The sequence below is a fragment of the Budorcas taxicolor genome, chromosome 3, assembly GCF_023091745.1.
Source record: "Budorcas taxicolor isolate Tak-1 chromosome 3, Takin1.1, whole genome shotgun sequence".
NCBI classification, from domain to species: Eukaryota; Metazoa; Chordata; class Mammalia; order Artiodactyla; family Bovidae; genus Budorcas; species Budorcas taxicolor.
Genome location: NC_068912.1, coordinates 89,546,976 through 89,574,286, shown reverse-complemented (window position 1 = coordinate 89,574,286; position 27,311 = coordinate 89,546,976). Strand labels below are relative to the sequence as shown.

At 41.2% G+C, this 27,311-nt stretch overlaps 1 protein-coding gene across 1 annotated transcript in view; it reads right to left on the bottom strand.

Annotated features, from left to right (window-relative positions):
- FYB2 (FYN binding protein 2) overlaps window positions 1-27,311 on the bottom strand; it is a 130,659-nt gene that overhangs the window by 47,963 nt on the left and 55,385 nt on the right. Inside the window, exons 3-5 of the mRNA XM_052638062.1 lie at window positions 25,190-25,351; window positions 22,938-22,971; window positions 4,263-4,363 (exon numbers count right to left, since the gene is read on the bottom strand). Coding sequence (XP_052494022.1) covers window positions 4,263-4,363; window positions 22,938-22,971; window positions 25,190-25,351 — 297 coding nt within the window. The remainder of the gene's footprint in view (window positions 1-4,262; window positions 4,364-22,937; window positions 22,972-25,189; window positions 25,352-27,311) is intronic.

Genomic DNA, 27,311 nt, shown 5'->3' with positions numbered 1-27,311 from the left:
CCCGGCAATCTTGATTCCAGCTTGTGCTTCTTCCAGCCCAGCGTTTCTCATGACGTACTCTGCATATAAGTTAAATAAGCAGGGTAACAATATACAGCCTTGACGTACTCCTTTTCCTATTTGGAACCAGTCTGTGGTCAGGAAGCAAACACAATATTACAGGAGCATAAATGAAACTTCTCTGGTTGACGTTATCCCCAGGGGTTTCCAGGACCCCCTTAGGACAGCTCTTGGCTCTAGGAAGCACAGTCTGAAAGGCACTGTCTAGATGAGCTCTGAGGACAATTCCACAGAGCTTTCGAACAGCCTAAATCCTGCTTCCCATCACCCAGTTGGTATGAAAGGGTGAAGTTTCAGGAAGTCACATTTTCTGAGCTAGGCACCCTGAGGGGGTGACCTTCTGTTTTTCTTGGCATTGTTCAAGAGACAGACTTACCCAAAGGTGATGGCAAAAGCCTTCTCCTCCTTTCTTTCTCCCCCTCTTCTTCCTAGAAAGGCTGTATTTAAAGATTCCTCACCCTTGGTGAGCAGAGGAAGGAAGAAATCCATTCTGAGCTAATTTTTTCTCCAGGTTTACTGATTCTTCTGTTCCTTCCACTCTGCTATTGAGCTTTTTTTTCTTTACTGTACTTTTTAGTTCTAAAATTTCCATTTGTGTTTTCTTCACATCTCCCATTTCTCTACAGAGATATCCCCTATTTTTGGATAAGACTTTTTTCTCAATTTGCTTCAATCATATTTATAATTCTCACTGAAGCATGCTTATAATAGCTGCTTTAAAGCCTTTGTCAGATAATTCTAACACTTCAGTCATCCCAACGTTGGCATATGTCAATCATCTTTTTGCTTAAGTTGAGACTTTGCTGGCTGTTGGTATGAATGATTTTCGATTGAACTGTGACCTTTTGGAGTATTATGTTGTGAGACTCTGGATACTATTTAAGCCTTCTGTTTCAGCTAGGATGGCAGCAGAAGTACAGAGGACTGCCTTTTTCCTGCCAGGTGGGGGTAGAAGTGTAGGTTCCCCATTTCTTGGTCTTATTGATATCCAAGTAAGGCAAGGGCTCCTCATCGCTTCTGAGCAGGAGTGGGTGCTCTGGCCCCCTGCTAAGCTTCTGCTGGTAACCCTCTGGCTGGGAGGGGTGGGAGGGCTTGTTATCACTCCCAACATAGCCTCTACTGATCCCACAGGGAGCGGGTGCCTTATTGCTGAGAGTGTGTGAAGGTCTTGACCCTCCACAAAGTCTGCTCTGGTGCTGTCCTGACAGGGAGGGGAAGGGACGCCTTGTTATTGCTGGGTGGAGGGCTGGAGTCCGCGTCCCCATGCTCTTCACCGACCTTCACTGTAGGTGGAGTTTGTTACCCTGGCAGGGACGAAAGTCCCAGCTCCCTACTTCACCTTCTTGACCAGCAGAAGGGCTGGGGTGCATCATCACAGCCTGATAAGGGTGGATATCCAGGCTCCCCACTCGGCCTTGGCTGGTGGAGGTGGGGCCAGTTTGTTATTTTCTGTGACATTTAGCTGGGATAAAATAGTTGTTGTCTAGAGGCTTTCTGTTTTTCTAGGCTTCCCTTTTACTGGTCCTTTGGCTAGAAAGAGCAGGCTTCTGTTGGAGTTGCTTTGTCTGTGTCCTGTGGTGTTTCTGGGTTGCCAGCTTCTTCAGCTCCAAGGCTGGGATATATGAAGCAAGAAGAAAACCCAGGGAACTCACCACTTATCCTTCTTTGGGTCCAGAGGTGCCTCGCTGGTCTACCTTCTTTCTACCTTTTCACAGTGCTCTAGTTTTCTTATGTTTGTATATAAGAATATACAATATAAATATATATGTATATATTTGTTTTAAATATACAGTATCCAGGGGTTTTAGTTGTACTTAGCAGGAGCACTAGGGAAAAGCATATGTGCTCCATCCTCTCAGAGAAGAGTTCACTTGACTTTAATGCATTACCTTCTCAAGCACACAGAACAGTTACACAAAGAAGATATTATATCCATTTAGTAGATAAATACACTGAGATTTGTACATCTTTCAAGCAGTAAGTGTAAAGAGGATGAAACACATGGGGAAATGTCAAATGAACATGAACAAGTGGGGGTGAAATCGCCTATTTCCTTCCCTTTTTTTGCCTACAGGGGAACTATCCCTTGCCTCTTTAGAGAGGAGCAGGGAAAGAAGTGTGGGCTAAAACAGCATCCTTTCCATCCCAGACTAGGGTTCCCTGGCTTCCACAGAGAATCTCCTGGCAGGCTTCTATCCTATCCCCCACGGGATGCCATCCTGGCTGGGGAAGCCCTCACCATCTGCGCCGTTCTCCCTCTCTCCCCACTTCCAATTGTCCTTTGCACAGTGACCTCTCAATTGCATCAGTGGCTTATTTTCTGAGCCCTTTCTCTTTTCAGTCATGAACACTTATCTCCTCAGCAGCACTGAGGGACACAAAGGATTCCTCGGTGAAAGACTAAGGAGAGGCCTGGGTTAGCAGTTCCTTCATTGGGTACCCCAAATAATATCCCCAACAGCCCCACCTTGAACATCTGTGGCCTGGAGAGAACACATGCAGGCCTCTGGTCCAGCTTCCTTCCTTCCAGTCCTCAGCTTCACCCTACACACGAAGGACCTTGCCTATGTCACCCTTATCCTCTCCTGCCCCACCATAAACAGGTATCTCTGCAGCTCCGTCTGTCCTGAGCTGGAAGGACCCAGGGAAGAGACCCAAGCAGCATCTTAGAGACCCACCTGCAGGAGGGCATTCGGGCGGTCTCCTGAAGTCCAGAGGGAAGCTGCAGGGGAGCATCCCCTTGGCCCTGTGAGCACTTGGCTTTGAAGGAAAACATGCAGCTGGGATGCAGTCCAACTGGGGCTCACAACCTTTCTATTCAAAGTGCAGTCTGTGGACCAGTGGCATCAGGGTGCCTTTAGAAATGCAGAATCTCTGGCCCAACCAGAGCAACTGACCCAGAATCTACGTTACAACAAGATGCCCAGAAAATTCATGTGAACATTAGAGTTTAAGAAGCCTTGCTTTTAAGGCAGGGGCCCAGGCACCCCAACTATGAGGCAGTACTGCCTTCTGGGTTGATGCAGACATTAGTTCCACTTCTTAAGCTAGTATTTTACAAGCCAGTTTGGAGAATCTAGAGCTTACCCAGTCTAGGAGAAAGTTTTTGTTCTTTGACCCCTTATTTCCTGGGGGGAAAATGGAAATTTCAGTGGATTCTAACTCTTACCCATGAACTTCCTAAGCACATGTTCCCAGGCAAATGACTTCCTCTCCCAGAGCCCTGGGCTTCCTGTCTGTACAATAAACAGGTTGAAGAAGGGGATCTCTAACTCTCCTTTCAGGGAAGTCAAACACGCTTGAATGAGAAGCAGCATAAAACTATGGGAAAAGCATGGATCTTACAGGCAGTCTGGGCCGTTGCCCAGTATAGCCCTTCCACATATTACTTGTGTGACCGTATGCAGCTCAGTCTCTCTAATTTTCAGTTTTCTGTCTCTAAAAGTGGGTGAATACAATGGCTATATCAACAGGCACGTGCACAGAGGACCTTTAACAGGACTGTGGCCCACAGCACAGCTCAGTAAATACTAGTGTTTATTCTAGCACTAATATTTATGCCTTTTGTAGAGAACTGGTTGATTCTATTGATATAGGCAGAACAAAGACACAGAATCCTGAAGAGATGCTATGAGTTTCTGATTCTTCGCCATCTTGCCTGGGACAGTCTTTTTTCATGGAAAGGTCTGAGCTTTGTCAGTAATAACAGAGGCAGGAAGACCCAGCTCCGAACCAGTTGTCAGATCCATTTAATGAATCCTCTGCTCCTATTCAGGCTAAACACAAGGACCTCATTCCCCTAGTCTGTTATCTCCCTTTTCCACAGGGAGTTACCAGGGGACTTCAAGACAGACATCAAGAGAAGAGAGATGAAGTTTCCATGGGAGGAGAAGGCAGAAAAATGAATCACCATAACTTGATTTTCCCTCCCATATATCTACAAAAGGCAGAATGTCCAAGTAGATTGGTGAAGGAAGGGAGAAAGTAAAGAGAAGGCAGCACTAGGGGCTGGGAGATAGCCCTGACGCAGAGCTGGGTTTATTTATATAGTTAAGAGGCTAGCAGAGGGGAGAAAAGAGAAACGTGACAGTAAAGCGCATGGTTGTTAACTTTTAAACTTAGAGTTAGCTGGGGGAAATACCATTTTGGACATATTTTCATTCCATACAGGATTACAATATTAATTGGCTTAGCACACTTACAATCAGCAAAATTTTTTGCGGTGCACAGGTTAATGGAGTTGCTGGAGTGTCTCAGATAGGAAATTGTTGCCTCATAATTATGTGGTTCTTCAAATTCAGCACTGAGAAGTGTGGAGAAAAAAAAGGTTACTTAAAGCAAAACATTTTTAAAACACATTTTCAAACTCTGGGTATTTTTTTTCCTCATTAGAGAAGTAATATAAGTAAGTCTGGCCAAAGCGGTGACCTATGGCCAACATGGAAGGCACACCACCCCCACTTTAAATACAGATTTCTGGATGAAATATAACAGTGTAAAGAATTATATCAAGAACGCATAATTTACCTAGAGATCAGTAAGGTGAAAACCCCCAGGTGCCAGACATAGAGAGGAGATTCGCAATTAAAGTGTCAGTGAGAACTGCAGCCAAGGGACCCCATGGGAAACTGGGACCAAATAAAAAAAAATCCCAGTGACTAGATGCTGGGGATTTAAATTCAGTCTGAGCCACAGGCCTCAACTGAATGGGAAGCTGGAACTGAGCTAAAAGAATAAGGTCCAGGATCACAAAACGCCATCTCATCTGTAAAACTGATCGTAATAACCATGCACCCTCCCAAGGAGCAAACAGGAAAGCCTCCTATCTGAGGAGGGCAGTTGTAGCTCCAAGAGTCACCCAGGAGAAGGAAGAAACTCTGCAGCCCAGCACCGAGGGCACGGGGTTCTGAATGCATACTATGTGTGCTCCTGAGACACGGAGCCAACCTGCTGTTAGAAGCCAAATCCGTCCCCCGCCCCCACCACCACCACCACCACCACCACCACCAGCTCCCCTGTAAAGGAAACCTGAAGTCATTCTGTAAAGATGCTCCCACACTCATAGCACCTGTGGTTTCCCAAGGGAAGAATCCCCACTCAAAACAGGCTTATAATGGAAAACTGCTAATCACACAAGAAGATGAGCCACTATAGGTAGTCAAAAGATCGAATGAAGAGCCTGTTGTTCAGAGTGGAGTAAGCCAGAAAGAGAAAAACAAATATCGTATATTGACGCATATATATGGAAACTAGAAAAATAGTACTGATGAAAATATTTGCAGGGAAGGAATGGAGATGCAGACATAAAGAACAGATTTGTGGACACAAAAGCAGCAGGAGACAGTAGAATGAATTGAGAAAGTAGCACTCACATATATACACTACCCCGTGTAAAACAGAAAGCTGGTGAGAAAGTGAAGGTGAAAGTCGCTCACTCATGCCCGACTCTTTGCAACTCCATAAACTATACAGTCCATGGACTTCTCCAGGCCAGAAGACCAGAGTGGGTGGCCTTTCCCTTCTCCAGGGAGTCTTCCCAACCCAGGGACCAAACCCAGGTCCCTCACATTGCAGGCAGATTCTTTACCAGCTGAGCCACAAGAGAAGCCCAAGTATACTGGAGTGGGTAGCCTATCCCTTCTCCAGCAGATCTTTTCCAATTAATTTGCCAAATTTCCCTAAAATTTGGCAAATTCCCACCCAGGAATTGAACCAGGGTCTCCTGCATTGCAGGTAGATTCTTTACCAACTGGGCTATCAGAGGCAATAGCTAGTGGAAAGCTGCTATATGGTACAGGGAGCCCAGCCAGGCACTCTGTGGTGATCAAGAGGTGTGGAAAGGGAGAAGGGAGGAAAGTTCACAAGGGAGGGGATATGTATATATGTATAAATAGTTATGGCTGATTCACACTGTTTTACAGCAAGAACCAACACAACACTGTAAAGCAATTACCTTCCAATTAAAAAATAAATTTAAAAAAGAATAAAGTAGAATTAAAATGCTAAATAATAATTATTGAAGATTGTGAAACAGGGCTATGAGAATTATTCTCAGGCACCATTCAGGAGCAGGATAGAGATTTTGATTATCATTAGACTTAGTTAACTGTGGATGTCAAACTTTGTCACCACAAAAAGAATAGAAATAGAATATTTAACTTCTTAAGTGGCAGAAGTTCAGTTCAGTTGCTCAGTCATGTCTGACTCTTTGCAACCTCATGGAATGCAGCATGCCAGGCCTCCTTTTCCATCACCAACTCCCAGAGTTTACTCAAATTCATATCCATTGAGTCAGTGATGCCATCCAACCATCTCATCCTCTGTTGTCCCATTCTCCTCCTGCCCTCAATCTTTCCCAGCATCAGGGTCTTTTCAAATGAGTCAGCTCTTCACATCAGGTGGCCAAAGTACTGGAGTTTCAGCTTCAACATCAGTCCTTCCAATCAATATTCAGGACTGATTTCTTTTAGGATGGACTGGTTGGATACCCTTGCAGTCTAGAGGACTCTCAAGAGTCTTCTCCAACACCATAGTTCAAAAGCATCAATTCTTCAGCACTCAGTTTTCTTTATAGTCCAACTCTCACATCCATACATGACTACTGGAAAAACCATAGCCTTGACTAGACAGACCTTTGTTGGCAAAGTACTATCTCTGCTTTTTAATATGCTGTCTAGGTTGGTCATAACTTTCCTTCCAAGGAGTAAGTGTCTTTTAATTTCATGGATGCCGTCAAACATCTACAGAGATTTGGGAGCCCAAAAATAATAAAGTCTGACACTGTTTCCACTGTTTCCCCATCTATTTGCCATGAAGTGATGGGACCAGATGCCATGATCTTAGTTTTGTGAATGTTGAGCTTTAAGCCAACTTGTTCACTCTCCTCTTTCACTTTCATCAAGAGGCTCATTAGCTCTTCTTCACTTTCTGCCATAAGGGTGGTGTCATCTGCATAACTGAGGTTATTGATATTTCTCCTAGCAATCTTGATTCCAGCTTGTGCTTCTTCCAGCCTAGCATTTCTCATGATGTACTCTGCATATAAGTTAAATAAGCAGGGTGACAATATACAGCCTTGACGTACTCCTTTCGCTATTTGGAACCAGTCTGTTGTTCCATGTCCAGTTCTAACTGTTGCTTCCTGACCTGCATACAGGTTTCTCAAGAGGCAGGTCAGGTGGTCTGGTATTCCCATCTATTGAAGAATTTTCCACAGTTTGTGGTAATCCACACAGTCAAAGGCTTTAGCATAGTCAATAATGCAGAAATAGATGTTTTTCTGGAACTCTCTGGCTTTTTTGATGATCCAGCAGATGTTGGCAATTGATCTCTGGTTCCTCTACCTTTTCTAAAACCAGCTTGAACATTTGGTTCATGGTTCATGTATTTTTGAAGCCTGGCTTGGAGATTTTTGAGCATTACTTTACTAGTGTGTGAGATGAGTGCAATTATGCGGTACTTTGAGCATTATTTGCCATTGCCTTTCTTTGGGATTGTAATGAAAACTTAACTTTTTCCAGTCCTGTGGCCACTGCTGAGTTTTCCAAATTGGCTGGCATATTGAGTGCAGCACTTTTACAGCATCATCTTTTAGGATTTGAAATAGCTCAACTGGAATTCCATCACCTCCACTAGCTTTGTTTGTAATGATGCTTTCTAAGGCCCACTTGACTTCACATTCCAGGATGTCTGACTCTAGGTGAGTGATCACACCATCGTGATTATCTGGGTTGTGAAGATCTTTTTGTACAGTTCTTCTGTGTATTCTTGCCACCTCTTCTTAATATCTTCTGCTTCTGTTGGGTCCATACAATTTCTCTACTTTATTGTGCCCATCTTTGCATGAAATGTTTCCTTGGTATCTCTAATTTTCTTGAAAAAAATCTATAGTCTTTCCCATTCTATTGTTTTCCTCTATTTCTAAGTGGTAGAAGGAAAATACTAAATGAGAAAGATTCAATATTAAGAAGGCAGGAAAGGATAAATGAACATAAGGCAGTTGCATGGTAAGTCTAAAACATAAAATATAATAGGAAAAAGTCCAGACTGATCAAGAATCACAAAAAAATGCACATAGATTAGTCTACTGTAAGGAAAATGGAGAGTATCTGACTGGATGTTGGAAAAAATCTTGGTAATGCTGTTGAAAATTGCCAGATAAACCAAAGCTCCCATATCAATGGAGAAAGCGTATAAAGCAAACTTTCCAAAAGAAAGCTTAGGTAGGTGTATTAATATCAGACCATGCTTTAGCATGACTGATCAAGACAATGAGGGAAGGCACACGCATATCTGTACACACACAAACTACAGAAATGAAAGAGGACAAAACTAGAGCTTGTTCCAGACTTTCAGAAATCCAAGAAAAAAATTAAGATCAGCTCTCTGCCAATACATTTGAAATTTTAGGGAAATTTGGCAAATTAATAGGGAAATATAAAATTACCACAGAGACTGAAGAAGAACCAGAAAGACTAGTAGGCCAACAAACCATTAAAGGGCTCGGATCAATCGTCCTCACACCCACCTCCACACTCGATGCATCTCTCTCCTTTTCGTCCACTATGTTTTATGAGAAAATTTTAGCAAAGTTTCAGAGGATAGAAAAAGAGAAAAACTACTTTACTCATTTTCGGAGGATAGTGTAATTTTGATATGAAAATCACAAAAAGTTCAAACAATGAAATAAAAATAAAGCCCAGTTTCATGTAAGAAACTTTAGTCCAAACTCACTAAGTACTAAATAAATGAATTAGTATTAAAATAAACTTAAGAATAACTAAAATTTATTCCAAGACTTCAAGGAAGCCTCAACATCAGAAAATCTATCACTACAATGAATCACACTGAAACAATGAGAGAGAAAAACTCTCAACTATTTTAATAGATATAAAAAAATTTCCATGTAGATAAACTCTCTCAACTAGGTTAAATGCCAACAGATACCACACTTAATAATGAAGTCTAATAAACTTTAGTTGATATCTAAACTCTATCAGGAATGCCTGAAATAGGAAAATGTCAAATCCATAGAAAATTGAACAAAAGGATATGAAAGACATCACAGAAGAAAAAAATTGATCATTTACAAAAGTAAATTTGAAGTCTTACGGTCAACAGGAAGAAGGAGCCAAGACAATGAGAATCTCATTTACATCCGTCAGTTTAGCAAGAATCCCCCAACTGGAAAAGCACAACATTTGGCCAGAACACGGAGAAACTCTTTATACTGGTTTGAGAGGACAGCCACTTTGAGAGATAAGTTTTCAATACCTATTATAGTAAAACTGAAGTTTCTTATTATTATTTAGCAATTTCTACTTTAAGTAAATAACCTAGAGAAACTTCCTTATATTCACCTGGAAATATATAAGGATGATCACTGCAATATCATTGGGAAATGTGAAGATAAGAAACAATTTCAATATCCCTCAGTCAGAAAATACATGAATTATGATACATTCAGAGGTTAAAGCGCCTGCCCACAGTGCAGGAGACCTGGGTTCGAACCCTAGGTAGGGAAGATCCCCTGGAGAAAGAAATGGCAACCCACTCCAGTATTCTTGCCTGGAAAATCCCATCGAGGGAGGAGCCTGGTAGGCTACAGTCCACGGGGTCACAGAGAGTCGGACACGATGAATGACTTCACTTTCACTTTCTTTCACATGATGAAATATATATAGTATGCAATTATAATGACTAAACTAGCTGTACATGCATCAGCATAGATAGGATATGAAAACAGCTTTGAAAAAATTCAAGTTTCAGAAGGATAAACAAGATGCTGTGCATACAAAAATGTAAAATTCTGTATCTTTAACAGATATCTGAGTTTGTAGCTGAAGAATAAGAAATGCAAATGGATACACTCTAATATTCATAGTTGGAGTTGCTCTGGGAAGAAAGAAACGGGACTAGGGAGTGAAAGAAGAGGGCTTCCTACAACTGTATCTACAGCAAACGGAAAATCACTTCTTCACCTGGACTGTGGCTAGGCGAGAGACAAACGAATCACCCATAACCCTTCCACCACCACACAAGTGAGCTCTTTTCGTTTTGGTATTCTTCTAGATTCCCGCCCTATTTCTGTAGTTATAGACAGTGGAAAGGCTGGACTTCCTCCTCTGTTTCCCTACATTTTTTTTTTTTTATATTATAAGCATATTCCACTCGATTCCCTATCTATATTTGACCACTTTGGTTATTTCAGGTTTTTCTTTCATAATCTCTGTAATATTTTAAGATATGGATGGACAGTTCATTTTGCTGAAGAGGAAAAATTATGAACTCTAATGCATCAGTAATTTCCTCCCTCACTATTTTGTTCCCTTCCCCCTGCATAAAATAATCAAGAAAAATGTTCTTAAATTATAGACTATGCCATGCATCTTATGCTCCAGTGACCTAACAATCTCCGTGGGTCTATGGTAAATTAACTTTATTAATTAGAAACAATTTGTGGAAATGTTGAAAGAAATGTCTAATCAATTTCTTGGACTACTTTTGTCAGAAATGAATAAATATCTGACTTCAGATAATCAGAAAGAATTTCAACAGAGCATAAAAAAAATCACCTTTCAGATCAGTTGTCTTTAGAGAGAAGCAGTCCTAGGATTTATGTTAAAAGGGAAAAAAGACACTGTACATGTATTTAAACTTCCCTTTCTGCCATCTGAGAATGTCTTTTATCTTTTTCCTGGTCCATTAAAACAAGATCTGAGATACACCTTGATGTAATATGACATGGGTCAATATAATGAACCTGGATTTCTGGGAAGAAATAATTCTATAATTTAAATATGTCTATGCTTCAATGTCTTTGTTTCCACATTTATTACAATATTTGTGTACAGTCTGTATCTAGGACTTTAGACATCATCGGGAGGCAACACAGAATTACTGACAGACTCGGAGCTTGGGGTCAGATAGATTTGAATTTGAATCCTCTCTCTTCCATTTTCTAGTTTTAAAAGTATTGAATACATACCTTAAATCTTCAGTTTCCTACTCCACAAAACAGTAATAATAAAATCTACTTGAAAGGTATACTATAGATATTGAATGAAATATCTGCCCTCTGCATATAGGCATTCCACAAAAATTGTGCTACAAATTTATTATATTATTTAAATTACAGTATTTTAAAAAAGAAGTGCTGAGGTTTGCATTTTGGAAAGTTCCTTTTATTACTTGCATATAGCATCAGGTTTTTATCTTTTTTCTGACTTTCTTATAGAAAACCTCTAGTAATTTAAACATTACATAATAAAATATGAATGCTTCTTAATGATACCTTCAACCTTATGTTCCTGGAAAAAATAAGAACCCTGTAAATGCAGTGGAAATGTTAAAGATGACTTGTGAAAGCAAATATTTTCTAACTGTATTTGGACCCTTAGAAACCTATCTTCTAAACAGATTTTTGGGCTCTCAGGATGAAACACAGACTTGTGACTTCCTCTTGCCAAGTCCACCCCTGGGCTACCATCCTCCTTTGAAGAAAACCTCTGTATCAGACTGTACATGCTAGGAAAGCAGCTCACATAGCATATTCAAACACCAACTCACTTAGTCAAACAGTGAAGTTTTCCACAACAGGATCAGCTGCTAATTTTTGAGGGTACTACATGCTGGACACTGTACCTAGATTCATCCCATCCACCTCTCACTGGTTGTGTGATCTCACTGGTTGGGTCACCAGCAGTTCAGTGGTGGAATAACTGAGTTAACATGTGGGAAATGCCTGACAGGCACATTTCCATGCTCACCTTCTCCTATGCTACACTGCACGAGGATGTCAACAAGTTTCGCTGCAAGACAGTTCCGGAAAATCTAAAGAACCTGAATTGAAATAGAAAAGACTGAGACTTAACGACAAAACCAGCGTGCCCTGCTTTTCATCTGTTTTATTAGGGGTGTGGACCTAAGTTGAAAATCCAACTTCTTCCATTTTTTCGATGGTCCACCAGTTCTAGAAGTAGGAAGAAGAGTTGTAGCTTAGCCAGCAGCTGCTCCCTGTGACATTCTACAGGTTCCTGGTGACAAGGAAGGATGAGACCATCTGATCTCTCAATTACCCAAAGTCCCAAAGTGGAAAAGTTTCTGTCTCCAATAAATACTTCTTGTAAGACTAACCTCCCCATAGGCTTTTACCCTAAGAAATTCCTGAACGAAAGAATTAATTCTTGAATCAAATGACTGGTAATTAGAATACAAACAATGGCATCCATTCTATCTAAACTGGATCTCAAAATGCATTTGTGCAAGGTGTATAAAATTGCATGGAAAAATTTTTATTTAAATTTTTCCTCATAAGCTATTCCAACCTCTTTCTTCTAAATATTAGATAATGGTTAAAAGATGAAGTAGTCACCAGAATGACTATAAGGAGAGACACACTTCTGGAAATAGAGGCTTTTGGGGTGGAATCTCCACACCTCTAGCCAGCTTTACCTGGCTGTGACCCTGCATACATAGTTGGATCCAAGTCTCCTCTTCCTTTAATCCTGTTTCTGATGAGGATGAGCTGATTGTCATTATGCTGCGTTTAGCACAGTGCTTGGCACAAAGAGTTCACTACTTCCATTTACAGTAACATTTACCACCATTTCCCCCTCTACACACGTTAACCACTTGGACTTTAGCTTCTGCTGCCTCTATCACCAGTTCTTCCACTTCTACCATTTTTACAGAACACACACACACACACACCTCTACATATACATCTTTGTATTTGATTTTACTATCATTTACACATGAGTTTATGTAGCCTATATATGTTTATGCACATATACATGTATACCCATGTGTATATGCATGCCCAGTCCCTACCCCTGCATGCTTCACAACTTCACAGGTTCTACCGTGACTGTACAATAGCATCAACAGCAAACAATGTCATTCAGCTCTGGACGCTAGGTATTCGCTTCTAATTCATGCATGGGTAAGTCAACTCTCTCTACGTAAGGGCCACCGAAGTACTGTGACTAAAGGGATGGTTAATTTTATGTGTCAACTTAAATGGTCACAGAGTGTCCTGATAAATATCATTTCTAGAACTGTTTGGAGGGTGTTTCTGGATGAAGTTAGCATTTGAGTCAGTGGGCTCAGTAGAGCAGACTGCCCTCCCTAATACAAGTAGGCAATCCATTGAGGTGTGAACAGAGGCAAAAGAGGAGGAGAGAGGAATCCACTCAGTTTGTCCTGGCTCATCTGCTGATCTGGGTCATGTCAACTCATCTTCTCCTGCCCTTGGACTGCGATTTATCCCATCTGCTACCCTGTTCTCAGGCTGTTGGACTTGGAATTATACCACTGGCTTTTCTGCTTATAGATGGCAGATCATGGGACTTCTTGGCCTCTATAACTGTGTGAGCCAATTCCTCATACTTAATAAATAATGAAATAGTATATATGTCATATATGCAATCTAATATGTAATGTATAAATACATATAGTACATACCCTACTGGTTTCTGTTCCTCTGGAGAACCCTGACTAATACAATGACCTTGTAAATGTTATTAGAGTAATCTCAGTTTCAGGAGTAATATTATTAACTTTGAAACTACTTTGTCAAACCACTGGTCTCATCCGTAAGGAGGGCATGTCAACAGTAATAATAGCTAATAACTTTTATTCCTTTACTTTGTGCTAGGCACTGTCCCAGGTATATAACTCAATTTATTTGATTCTCAATTGACCCTATGAAGATACTATCACTTTTTCATGTTCAAATGAGAAAACTGAGGCACAATCCAGGTCACAGAGTAGTAAGCAGCAGAGCAGAGATTAGAAGCTAGATATTTGAGTGCAGAATCTTGGGTCCCAATCACTCTGTGGTAGAATTTCTCAGAAAAGTAGAAGTGCCAGCTGAGGTCAAACAGAGCATGAACACTCCTACGCAATGGAAGTCAGTGCAGGAGGAGGTCATTGGCACACACCGCAGAGAGGACCCAAGAGGACCGAACAAACTAAGAAGCAAAGCCATGATGAGAGGCCATCGTGTGCGCTGAAGACGGGGACGCACAGAAGCGCCGAGATTTCTCACTCATTAACTCACGTGCCCTCATTCCCTCAAACTCTATTCACGCTAATGTTACATACGTTCTCTCCTCGAACCCTCTCAGTAGCACATGTGGAAACTGAGGCTTGGAGAGCTTCAGTAACTCACTCAAGACAGCACCACTGTGGGTCAGGGAAACAGGCCTTCTAATTCCTAGTCCATTGCTCTTTTCCTTGGAACTACAGGAATAAGGAAAAATGAGAAATGAAAATGACGAAGCCCAGAGTGACGATGAAGGTCACGGAGCTTAAAAGTGGGTTTTAGATGATATTTTTCAAAATTTCATTAGGCTGATCCAACGGTTTCACAGATCAATTCTTCTATATAGCAGTCAGTATATGGGAAACGTGACAAGGCAGTTACTCTATTTCTCTGTGCCTGATATTATCACTTATAAGAATAGTATTACTTAACCTTAATAGTATTACTTAACAGAATCAATGAAATCACTGATGAACTTAGGAACGACTCTTTAAACACACCCTGACTTCTAGTAATGTAACCACTAAGCAATTTCTCAATAATCCAGTGGCAACTTTCACTGCATGAATAAAAATGACCCCAAGCCCTCATTTTTATTATTAAGGCCAAGCTTTAAAATACCTGAATTTCAGAGTGTCTGCTTTGAGGTAGGATATCATATCTGAGAGCATTTGTTTTAAGAAGTGAAAGGCAGGGTCATCCCCTGAGCTACTGGCAGGCTTTCCTAGGAAACAGACCTCCTGAAGCCCGCTGCTGCCTGCAGCCCTAGACATTGTTACAGGCAAACCCTGCACTCCAAACACATGACAAATTGCTGCCGTTTATCAAGTGTTTACAACATTGCTGGGAACTTTGTGGAATTATAGATACATATCTTGATCCTCACAGTGACCCAAAACAGGTAGGATTTATTGATTTCTCCATTTTCCCATGTGAGGAAATCAGAGGCCCAGAGATATTAAATAACTCTTCTAAGATCACACAGCTAGTGTGGAGCTCAAAACATAAACCTAAGGCTATCTGACCACAAAGTCTATGCTCTTAACTCCTTATAACACACTCCTTCGATCTTGTTTTCAAGTATTGCTGTGTTGTTCAATTTTTAAAGATCTCAAAATTATGTAGCTGGTAAGAAAGAAGTGTTTTATTCTCTCCCTGCTTTCAAAGAATTTATAATTTAGACAGAGAGCTGAACTACACCCAAGAATCTAGAAAATAACAAAAATAGACTGTATATAATTGAGTCTCAAGCTAAGAACCATCTGAGTCCATTATATTATTCAGCCAGTATTGGCTGAACTATTATTACATGCTACGCAGACTGCCACTATGCATTCTAATTATGCCAAGTTACTGCGGTTCCTCAACACATCAGGATGTTTCTTGCCTCTGCGCTTTTTCTTGTGTGGTTCCCCTGCTTGTAACAACCTTGCCGCCAATGTCCTTTCCACAAACTTTCACTTATTCTTTTTTTTGGTAATTTTCCTTTATTATGATGACTAACAAGTGAATAGGCCTTTTTTTACACTACTTTTTTTGTTGGAGTACAGTGGCTTTACAATGTTGTGTTTCTACTGTACAGCAAAATGAATCAGCTATACATATACATGTATCCTCTCTTTTGAATTTCTTTCCCATTTAGGTCACCACAGAGTATTCAGTAGAGTTCTCTGTGCTATACAGTAGCTCTAACTTATTCTTTAAGGCACTAATTAAGTATCATTTTTCTCTGGTCCTTCAACAGTTTATTCTCCATACAGCAGCCAGGACGATCTTTTAAAAAGATAGCTTAGACAACTTTGCTTATGCTATTTAATTTAAAAACAACAAAACAATGTTAATTCATGTTGATGTATGGCAAAAATCATCACAATATCATAAAGTAACTATCTTCTAAGTAAACAAAAAGTAACAACAAAACCATTGAATGCCTCACGTGTATGATCTCGGCCCTAGCAACCTCTCCAAACTCCTTCCTACGACCCTCTTTCTCCCTCATTGCACTCTAACCACACTGGTCTCCTCTCTGTTTTACAAGGATGCCCTCCACTCTCCTACATCAAGGACTTTGCAAATGCTGTTCCTGCTTCCTGGAATGTTTCTGTATGGCCGGCTGCCTCTCAACCGCTAGGTCTCACCTTAGAAGTGTGGCCATGTCAAGTTATTTAGCCTGTGACTCACGTTTTCTCATTTATATAATCTATAATCATTGTATCTACTTCTTAAAGATTGTCACAAATGAAATCGTTCACATCCTTAGAACCGACACTATGTCAGCATTGACTGCAATTTCTAATACTGTCACTGTTTCATTGTTGTCACAATGGCTCCCTAGGCTATCTGCCTATTTCTACCTGCTTCTTCACTATATGTTATTTACACAGTATCCAGACTGATCTTCCCCAAATAAATGTCAGCTCACTACCTGGCTTCCCAAAGCATTTAGAGCAAACTCCAAACTCAGTCCATGGCTTCTAAGAATCACCACTACCACTGCCCTAGCACACTGAGTTTTAGCTCTACTCCTTGCCTTTTTCGTTCTTGAAAGTCACTGAGAGTGGTTCTCCCTTGAGAGTGCACCCCGGCTGTCCCTCTCTTGGAACATCTTCCAGACCTCCATGATGGGAGCCCAAATGTCACCACTTCAGGAAGGCTTTTCCTGATGGTCCTCCACCTCCTTGGTTTCATTTCCAATCCCATTTTATTATCCTAATATGCTTTTTTCTTTATAAAAGTAGACTTACAGACACAGAAAACAAACTAGTGGTTACCAGTTGTAGGGGGAGGGTCAATACATGGGTGGGGAAGAAGGAGGTACAAACTATTGGATGTAAGGTAGGCTACGATGATATATTACACAACAGAGGGAATATAGCCAATATTTGTAACAACTGTAAGTGGAGTGTAACCTTTAAAACTTATATATGTATTTTTCCTCATAGCATTTACCACTGTTCAAGTAAGAACTACAGCCATATCTTATTTGACCACCGTGTCATTTCTCTGTTATCATTGTTTTACTTGAGTGCCTTAGGAAAGGCATTCATTCCCTGGGATCTATTCTTCCTAGTCATAACATAGCTCCTAGACGTGATCACATAATCTGCTCAGCCCTAGAAGACACATCTACTCCCCACTCTGTGTGGGGTAGAAATACCAAAAACACAAACACAGAAGTATGTTCCAAAGTACCAGGTTGAAGGAGGCCATCCAGACATTGAAAACAGGTTTATATTATCTTTTAAAGACTACTGTCAAAATGAAATTCAAAATTAAATGTTTGGGAGAGAATATGGTGGACTCCTAAAATCTACCCACAGACCCTCACATGAGAGAAACGTTGTACTATCTTAATCTATTCTCTTGAAATAAAGAGCTGCTCTGTTAGTGTCTGAATCAGAGATTTCCTGACTCAGGACTCCCCTCTGACTCTTAACAGGAAAAAAACCCATAGTTATAGCTAATGAATAAAATATTAGCCAACAGTCAACTCTGCTAAGTACTGACATAGACTCAGGGCTGATTGCTGCCCTGGGACTAACCTGCTTTGCTCACTCACACAAATAGAAGCTGCTTATTCAAGAGGCATGCCAACTAGCTTGGTTTGCGTCAGAGAGTGATGACAAAGGATAAACTCCAAAGAGTCATTTCATTAATGTGATATTAATATTCTAGAGAGAAGAAGAAAGGGCGAGGCCAAGGGTTGAAGAAACTAAGATTCATTGATCATCTTCTGTGTATTCCCGAGCTTTATATAATCTATATCATTTAGTCTTTGTGACAATCAATGAAGTAAATATTACTATGTTCACTTTAGAGACATGCATATTAAAGCTCAGCTGTTCACTGACTTGTATTAGAGGCAGGGTTGAACCCATGCTAATTTGTCTCTGGGCCTGTACTTGCTCCATTACACAAGGCCGCTTATATGTACTACACAGTATAAAGGGGCTTAGAAGTAAAAATGGCTATTGTAAATGCATTGAGTTCCTAAAAAGAGGATTACAAAATATATCTGCAGAGATACAGCAAAAGCATAGACCCCTGTTTTGTGAATAATGGTTAAAAACAGTAAGAGTTTGAGATTAGGGAAGAATAGAGTCCTTAGATATTTTAAAAAACATCATGTAAAGAAAAAATAAAGGGACTTCCCTGCTAATTCAGTGGTTAAGAATAACTGTAGTTATAGTTAGCTATAACTAATCCTCATTAGCTATAACTATGGGTTTTTTCCTATTAGGAAGAGTCAGAGGGTAGTCCTGAGTCAGGGAATCTCTGATTCAGACCCTAAAACAGAGAAAAGCTCTTTATTTCAGAGCCTAAAACAGAGAAAAGCTCTTTATTTCAGGGGATGCAGGTTCGATACCTGGTCAGGGAACGAAGGTCCCACATGCCTCTGAGCAACTAAGCCCTCGTGCCAAAACTAGAGAGGTCGTCCACTGAAATGAAAGATCTGCAGGATGCTATGAAGATCCCATCTGCCACAATTTAAGACCCAATGTGGCCAAATAGATAAAAAAAATTTTTTTAAAGAAAGGAGTAGAGACGACATCCATTGCATCAATCAGTAGATCCAGGATAGATGATTGAGAGTGTAGAGTAAGGAAGTCGTTTCTTTTCCAGCCCAACTTCAAGGACTTTTGAAAAAACAAACAAATGTGTGTGTGGGCACAAGTAAGATATTTTTTATACACTGCTGTGTTCTCAGTGTAGTCTCAATATAAGAGCACTTGGTATATGGTAGATGCTCAACAAATGTGTGTCAAATGAATAAAATCTGCCCTCCCAAAAGAAAAACACTGAAATCTCCAGGCAATGAGCTCCCCATCAAAGGATTTTTGAAGAGAATAAGGTTCTGAACATGAATCCCTGCCCTTGGTGAGAGGTTATATAACAGCCAAGCAAACTTTCCTCAACACTCTCTAGACACTTTATAATGCACTAAACACTTTAAAACTATTATTTCATTCAACCCATGCCACAGCTGCATGTGTTAGGAACTATTAATATCCCATTTTACATAAGTAAAACTGAGGTTTGCAGAAGTTAAGACATTTGCCCAAGACTACATAAACGTTAAGTGGCAAGACTGAGATTAAAAGCTCAGATTTTTGTTGATATTATGCTACATGGCCTGTTGCATCAGATAATCGCCAGGCCCCCTTCCAGTAATGAGATCTGACATATTCTATTTCTAATCTAATATCTTCATTGACGATTAATACCATGAACATGGAAGATGTTCTTCCTAAACAAGCAGCAGTTTCCATGGAAGTTGTATCTAGGAACGCTCAGCATCATGGCATTTACTTGTCCAAAGTAATTTCTTAGCATTACAAGATAAAATTGAAAACCCCTAGCATGGCACTTAATGTGTTTCAGAATTCAATGTCATGTCTTACTTTTCCACATCAGCATCCTTCTTCTGTTTATATCCTCTTCTCTACCACCTTGCTTTTAATCATGTTCTAGCTCTATAGTGAACATCCATTGCTCTGTCCTTCGGTCTGTCCAGCCATCCATTCTTCCATCTACCTGCTATAAGCCAAGAATGTCATTATTTCTGGGAATAATACTCTACCCTCACCTGCCTTAGAAAGTGAAAGTGCTAGCAGCTCAATCATGCCTGACTCTTTGCTACCCCATGGACTATAGCCCGCCAGGCTCCTATGTCTATGGAATTCTTCAGGCAAGAACACTGGAGTGAGTAGCCATTCCCTTTTCCAGGGTATCTTCCTGACCCAGGAGTCAAACCCAGGTCTCCTGCATCGCAGGCAGGTTCTTTACTGTCTGAGCTACAGAGTCTCACAAAAGGGAACAAATAAGTAGGCCTATGTAATCCTGACCTATCCTTACAGGATACATTTTAAGTTCTTTTTACTTCCATGAAGCCACACCTAAGTATTCTGGTCCCTCTTCATCTCGTGTCTTTCATATCATCACTGAATTATAGCGAGTCTCATTTTAGATGAGATTAAGTTTTAAAGTCAAAGGAAACTGTTTAAAGTCAAACTGAAACTGTGCTTGTAAATCCCTTAGCAAGAAGGTGTCACACCAGAGACTGACCAGTTTCTCAATACTTGCCTATCACAGTAAGTTTGCCCCAGTGCCCTGCATGTTGAAATGGATGATTAAAATGCCAGAGAAGAAGTCAGCTTAGTTCAGAGCCAAGCTATAGAGAAAATGCATATCGAGCTGAACACTACTATCACAGCACACTCACAATCATACTGAGATGCTCATAGTATTCAAGGCTGGAGGGAAGCAAGACCAACTTAGAGCACAGCAGAAGTACATTGTCCCCTCAAACTGTGACACTGGGGCCCACGTTCATAGAGTAAATAGTAAAAATCATCTCCTGAGCTGTCTAATTTTTTCTCTCTTTCACACAAACGCACATAGAAGGCAGCTGACTTACCCTGTGTCATCACTGAACTCCTTCAAATAGGCAATTGAACTAAGGGTTCCCAAAGCACATGAATTTTACCTAGCTCCATGCAGTTTGTTCCTTGTTGAACCAGATCATCTCATCCAATCCTTGGTGTACAGAATCCTCCATTATTTGGTTCCTATCTCCCTCTAACAACACATTCCTTCCCATTTCTTACTATACTTTCTATACTCTAAACTCAACTAGTTTAGTTTCCAAAAGAAAACAGGATACTCCACACTTTTTGGTTCTGCTTATGATGTCTTTTCCTGTGTTTTCTGACAGATGTTTATCCTTAATACTTAGTTCAAATATTGCATCTTCACTGTTAGGTTGATTGAATTAATGCCTCTATTCTTCATCCCTTCCTAGATCCCTGCCCAATGCCATGTAACTGTTCAGTGTTTTACTCTAACTCAGTATTTGCAAGATTGCCTAGAGAGCCTGCAACATATCCCACCAGGAAGTTGAGCCTAGCCCAGATCAACTGAACTCATACTCTCTGTGTTTACTATTGTTTTATTGTTATTATGTAGTATTATGATAGTAATAGTGAATTGATATGTTTTCTATAAAAAAAAAAAAAAACTTCCCTGACTCTCCCAAGGAAAAGCGATCTCTCCACATTTTTGCAACCTCTGAAACTTGTACCTTTCTCAATTATAAGATGTAATACATTCTACTATTATCAACATTTAATGAGTGAATAGGTATTATGATCATTTTTAGGTTTAGTTTTCCTTCTAAGACTGACCTTCCTGAGAACAGGAGCATCTTTGTGAAGGAGTTAAGGTGATACACTCAAAACAGTTGGGGCATATCTATTAGTACAGCCATTATGGAATACGGCATGGGGTTCCTCAAAAAATTAAAAATTGAAGTGCCATATGATCCGGAAATCCTACTCCTCAGTATACACCCAAAGGAAACGAAAACAGGATCTCAAACAGATACCTGCACTCCTATGAAGACTGCAGTATTACTCACAATGGCCAAGATATGGAAACAACCGAAATGTCTATAAACAGAAGAATGGGTACAGAAGATGTGAGAGAGATATATATCATATATATGTGTATATAGTAGATATATATGTGTGTAAATGTGATAGATAACAAATGTTAAGGATATATGAATGTCATATATTATAAATGTGATATATGTATGTGTATATATAAAGATGGATATATATAGATATGGAATATTATTCAGCCTTGAAAGGAAGGCCAGCTTGCCATTTGCAACATGGATGAACCTCAAGGGCATTATGCTAAATAAGTCAGAAAAGACAAATACTATGTGATATCACTTATATGTGGAATCTTAAAAAAATAAAATACCTGAACTTGTAAAAGCAGAAAGTAGAATGGTGGTTAGCAGAGACCGAGGAGCAGGGAAACTGGAGGTGTTAAGAGTACAAACTTGCAGCATAAATTCTGGAGACTCAATGCACAACATAGTGATTACAGTTAAAAAAAAATGTTCTATTATAAACTTAAACTTGCTGAGAGACTAGAATTTTAACAGTTTTCAGAAGAAATGATAATTATGTAAGGTGATAAAGGTGTTAGCTAGTGTTAGTTAATGCTACCACAGTAACAATCTTGTGAAATATGTGTATTGAACCAATATACTGTGCTTTCGAACTTACACAGTTGTACATATCCATTATATATCAGCTTAAAAAAAATAGTTTGGGAACATGTGGGTTAGAATCATGGCTCTGCAAACGGCAAATTTTCTGAGCCCAAGTATCTCTAGCTATGAAATGAAAACAGAGCCAGCAACTTTGCAGCCTTCTTGAAAAGAGGACATGAGAACCTCGGTATAAAGTGATCAGCTCAACGCATGACACTTCAGAGGGCACAATACACAGACTGACACTTCCATGGCAAGAGTATTACAATGAGTGCACCAAAGCCAGAAAGTCCTTTGTCCCATCGAAAGTGAAGTTGCTCAGCTGCGTCCGACTCTTTGCGACCCCATGGACTGTAGCCTACCAGGCTCCTCCATCCGTGGAATTTTCCAGGCAAGAGTACTGGATGGGTTGCCATTTCCTTCTCCAGGGCATCTTACTAGCTGCCCACAGCACTCTGTAGCCTCTAATCAGATTTATTACTAGGAGGCTGATGTTTCAATTTACTGAGCCCAACTGTGCCATAAATAAAAGGACCTCAGAGACCCATCTTTGCAACTTAACATCAGCACAGTTGTTAAATGCAGTTTATTTAATCTCTCATTTAATCAAAAGTTGCAGTTGGTTGCAGTATGTTATTTCTTCTTCCCCAACTCTTCTGAGAAATACAGACACCTGACCTGTGCTTATTGCCTGCTTTGGGGCAGGCTAAGCAGCCTTGTTGATGGGCTGCATTGCTGCACAATTAAGAAATGGGTACTCACCTCACTGGAGGCAGGTTGCCTTCTTTCACAGCTTCTGCAAGAGCAAGAGGCAAGGCGAAAAAAAGAGACATGTTAGTGGCAGTCTGTTTAAGTGAACTGTTTGTACAATGACCTGACCCCCTCCCACCACCAAAGAAAATGTAGAGGTGCAGCTCACCCGCCCCACCCCAGCACCCAGGGACTGCCAGGGCCTGCATGCAGGATTCACACACACTTTATGGTGCTTAGCTATGACTGCAGTCTCTTTATATTAGACTTTTACTTCTTTGGGCCCCGAAACTCCTATGGGATTTATCTCTTAATTTCTTGTTTCTTTAAATTTTTTTTAAATTAAACTTTCCACTTTGAGATAATTGTAGGTTTACATGCAATAGTAAGAAATAATACAGAGGGACCCCCTATACTCCTTACCCAGTTTCCTCAATGGTATGAGACCTAGGTTGATGTTCTTGCTTTCCCTTTGCCCCGTGGATGTCCACTAGCTCTAACAGCACTTGTTGTAACTAATCTCTTGTTTCTATCACAGAGTCCGGCAGAGAAGAGTGCAGCTGCTCGACGCATGCTTGAGGTAATGGTAAGAGTGCCTTCCCTGAGCACTTACTGTTGCGCTGGGCACTGTTCAGCCTTCCCAGGCCTCATCTCATCTCTCCTTACAATCATCCTATAAGAGGAGTGTCACTATCATCCCCATTTTACAGATAAGGACAATGAAGCTCAGTGGGTCCCACGACCAAACCTAAATAGCCAGTGATAAGGGAGCTGGGATTTAATAAAATTTAATAAAATGGGGAGCACATTTTATTCCCCAAACCTTAGTCCTCTGTTCTCTGACAACGTTTTTCTCTTTCAGAGAGATGGTTTGAGGCCTGAATTATTTAATGTTTATAAAAATCAAACCACCCTCTTTGATATGGAGATAGCCATATTATCAAAGTATACTTAGAAGAGCTCTATTTCTCGTTACAGAATTTCCTTTTAGGATATGACTTAAGGTAACTTTTACCAGTGGTTCTCAAAGCATGGCCCCCAGACCAGCTATATCAGTGTCTCCCAGTGAACTTGTTAAAAACGTAAATTCTCAAATGCTCCAAACCCAGACCAGACTTCCCCAATGGCTCAGCGGTAGAGAAGCCACCTGGAATGCAGGAGACAAAGGAGATGCAGGTTCGATCCCTGGGTCAGGAAGATCCCCTGGAGGAGGAAGTGGCAACCCACTCCAGTATTCTTGCCAGAGAAATCCCATGGACAGGGTCTGACAGGCTATAGTCCAAAGAGTTGCAGAGTCGAACATGACTGAGCAACTAAGCACAAACCCAGACCAGTTGACTTAGAACTCTGGGTTCAGGCCCAGAAAGCTATATTTTAACAAGTCCTGCAGTTGATTCTGATGCATGCTGATGTTTGAGAACCACTGAGTTAAAGAAATTTCACCCTGAGATTGCCCAAAGCAGTCAAATGAGCAATCAGCAAGCTGAGAAGAAACGAATGAAGAATTAGCTCTTTCAGTGTACTGTTCACTGGTGCTCGTGGCCACAGTAAAAAAAATGCTAGTACCGCACTACACATCACCCCACAGTGTACATTCACCTCGTGTTTCATTAGAGCAAATGTAAGCAAAGGTGTTGACAGTGTCAGTGGGATCAGGCTACGGGGGATGAAAGGGGGTGAGCAGGTTCCCTTACATAGCAGAGGAAAACACACAAGAGCACAGAAAGGCTGCCAAGCAGGGACGCTGCAGTCTATGGCACGGAGGACTAGTGGGGGCAGCGGTGGGGCCCTTCAGTCCATTCCTGAACACCGACCACAGTGGCCCAGGGGACTCCCATCAGGATCCCAAGTCAAGTTCACACTGAGTTTCCTCCCTCCGCTCCCTCCCCCTCTCCTACTCCACTTGGCTGTGCTGACAACACAGGCTTTGTAGGAAAACAAAGACTCCCTGCCTCCCGCTTCAGCTACTTTTCTTTTTCTTCCTCTTGGACAGATTCCCAGTGATCAAACGCAAAGCTCTCAGGGGAAGCAGGCTGGCCCAGGAGCGATAAGGGGCCAATTCCCCCAGATTTGTCATTTCACGGGCAAGCTGCCACAGCCTCTACATGAGAATAAGCAGTGATGGATGTCCAGCCCCACAGAAAAGCAGTTTGGCACCGTCCCCTGGGAGCTGATGCAGCGGGGGGAGGTGACAGGGAGACGGCACGGGAGCCATGACTCCCCGTGGCTGGCTGTGCACGGGCCCTGTGTGTCTGTTTTCTTACCTTCCCCATCGGGCTTGAAAAGAGCAGCTGCCTGCCTCTGGAAGGCCTGGAGGGTCACGACTGGGGGCCTTGGCGGCTTCGGGGGAGGAGGACCCAGGGACTCGACGGAAGGCAGTGGCTTGGTATTGGGGAGTTGTGGATGCCTGACATCCGGCTGTTCCTCTGGGCACAAAGAGTCCAAAATATAGGTTATTATCTCCATTTCATGGTTGGCCTCAGTCTCACTCCCCTCCCACCTACTCTCCAGCCAGTAGCCAGAGTGTCCTGATCAACATGTGAACTCAAGCTCACCACCATCCCAGCTGCCCAGAGGATGAAGCTTAATCTCCTCAGCTGCTGTCCACTCACTCCATCCTTTGGTATTAAAACACCACACAGCATCAGTCTACACTTTTGTTCTTACTACACTTTATCATCCTGCTTCCCCAAACTTCAGTCCCAACATCTTTTGCTCACACCACTGGCTTCTCAGTTTTCCAGATTTCATAAATATTTTTTGCAGTTTCTTTTTTATTTTTTTTATTCTATTTTTAATTCACCTTTTTATTTGAAGTATAGTTATTTTACAAAGTTGTGTTTGTGCAGCATAGTGAGTCACACGTTTGTGTATGCATATGTGTATAAAGTTGTGTTCATTTCAGGTACACAGCAAAATGACTGTTTTTATATGTGTATAAGATCCTTTTCTGATTCTTTTGTAGGTTATTACAAGTCCAGATTTGATTTCAAAAGCCTTAAATAGCTCTCAAACATTCAAGAGTTTGTTCATGCCGCCTGATGCGAAGAGCTGACTCATTTGAAAAGGCCCTGATGCTGGGAAAGATTGAGGGCAGGAGAAGGGGAAGACAGAGGATGAGATGGTTGACAGCATCACCGACTCAATGGACATGGGTTTGGGTGGACTCCGGGAGCTGATGATGGACAGGGAGGCCTAGCGTGCTGTGGTTCATGGGGTTGCAAAGAGTCGGACACAACTGAGTGACTGAACTGCACTGTTTATGCCATTCTTGTTCTGGTATGCTGTTCCCTTACTCCTCCCTTGGTGATCTTTGACTCATTCTTTAAGACCCTCCTCCAGTGATACGTTTCCTGATTTCTACCAGAAAACCGACTCATAATCAACCACTCTTCGTTCAGTATCACCTAGCACATTGTTACCACCTCTCCATCAGTGCTGTGACAGGTGAGAAGGGCTGGTCGATCTTCCCACTGAATGTAGGCTCCTAGAGGGAAGGCACTAAGCCCTAGTGATCTCTCAGTGCCAAGCACAGGCCCAGCATCAGCAGGAATGCACGATGAGAATGGACAGATGGACAGTGACAGTGACTATTCCCTGAAAGGATTCTTCAAGCGCTCATGAGGGGCAAACAATATGGGAGACATGAAGAGGAGTAACAACTGGTCTCTTGATTTCCAGGGCTCCAAAATCCAGAACAGGTTTCAAAGCTGGCTTTGTGGTGCCTGGGCACCTGTGGATTCTATATCCTGTAATTTCCAGGACAGTCCCAATTTTACGTATTTTATTCTTCTGCACTGATGAGCTAACCAACAGAAATTCCAACCTTATATATAAATATTGCATATGCTTTTTACACTGAAAACAGCACAAAATCTTATATTATTCAAGTGCCTTGACTTTTGGTTGACAAAATACAGTGGCTGACCACATGGTAAAACTAAAGAAACTTGGCTAGTGTTTTACAAAAACATCAGTGCAAACCCCTCAAAGCCCTGCTCTCCTCTGCAGTCAAGGAGCAGAGGTCCTTCTAGCCCTACTAGCGGGGGTTACACAGGGCCAAAGTTCCTTTCTTCTAAGACTTGAAGTATAAGCTGCAAAGTCAGAGATTTTAGTCTTTATCAGACAATAGAGAAGACAGTAAAATGAATGATCACTTACTTACTAAACTGAGCTCCTAATTTTTATCAGGCACTGTGCTAAGCAATTTTCATGGGTTATCCCATTTGATCCTCCCAACAGCTCTGTCAGGTAGGTTATCTAGACCTTTCTTTCCTCCCATCTCTCCTTGCTCCCATTCATCCTTTCTTCCTCCCTATTCCTTCATCAACAATAATTTACTATACTCCAAGCATTGTTCTAGGGGCTGGAACTAGAGTTAAGGAC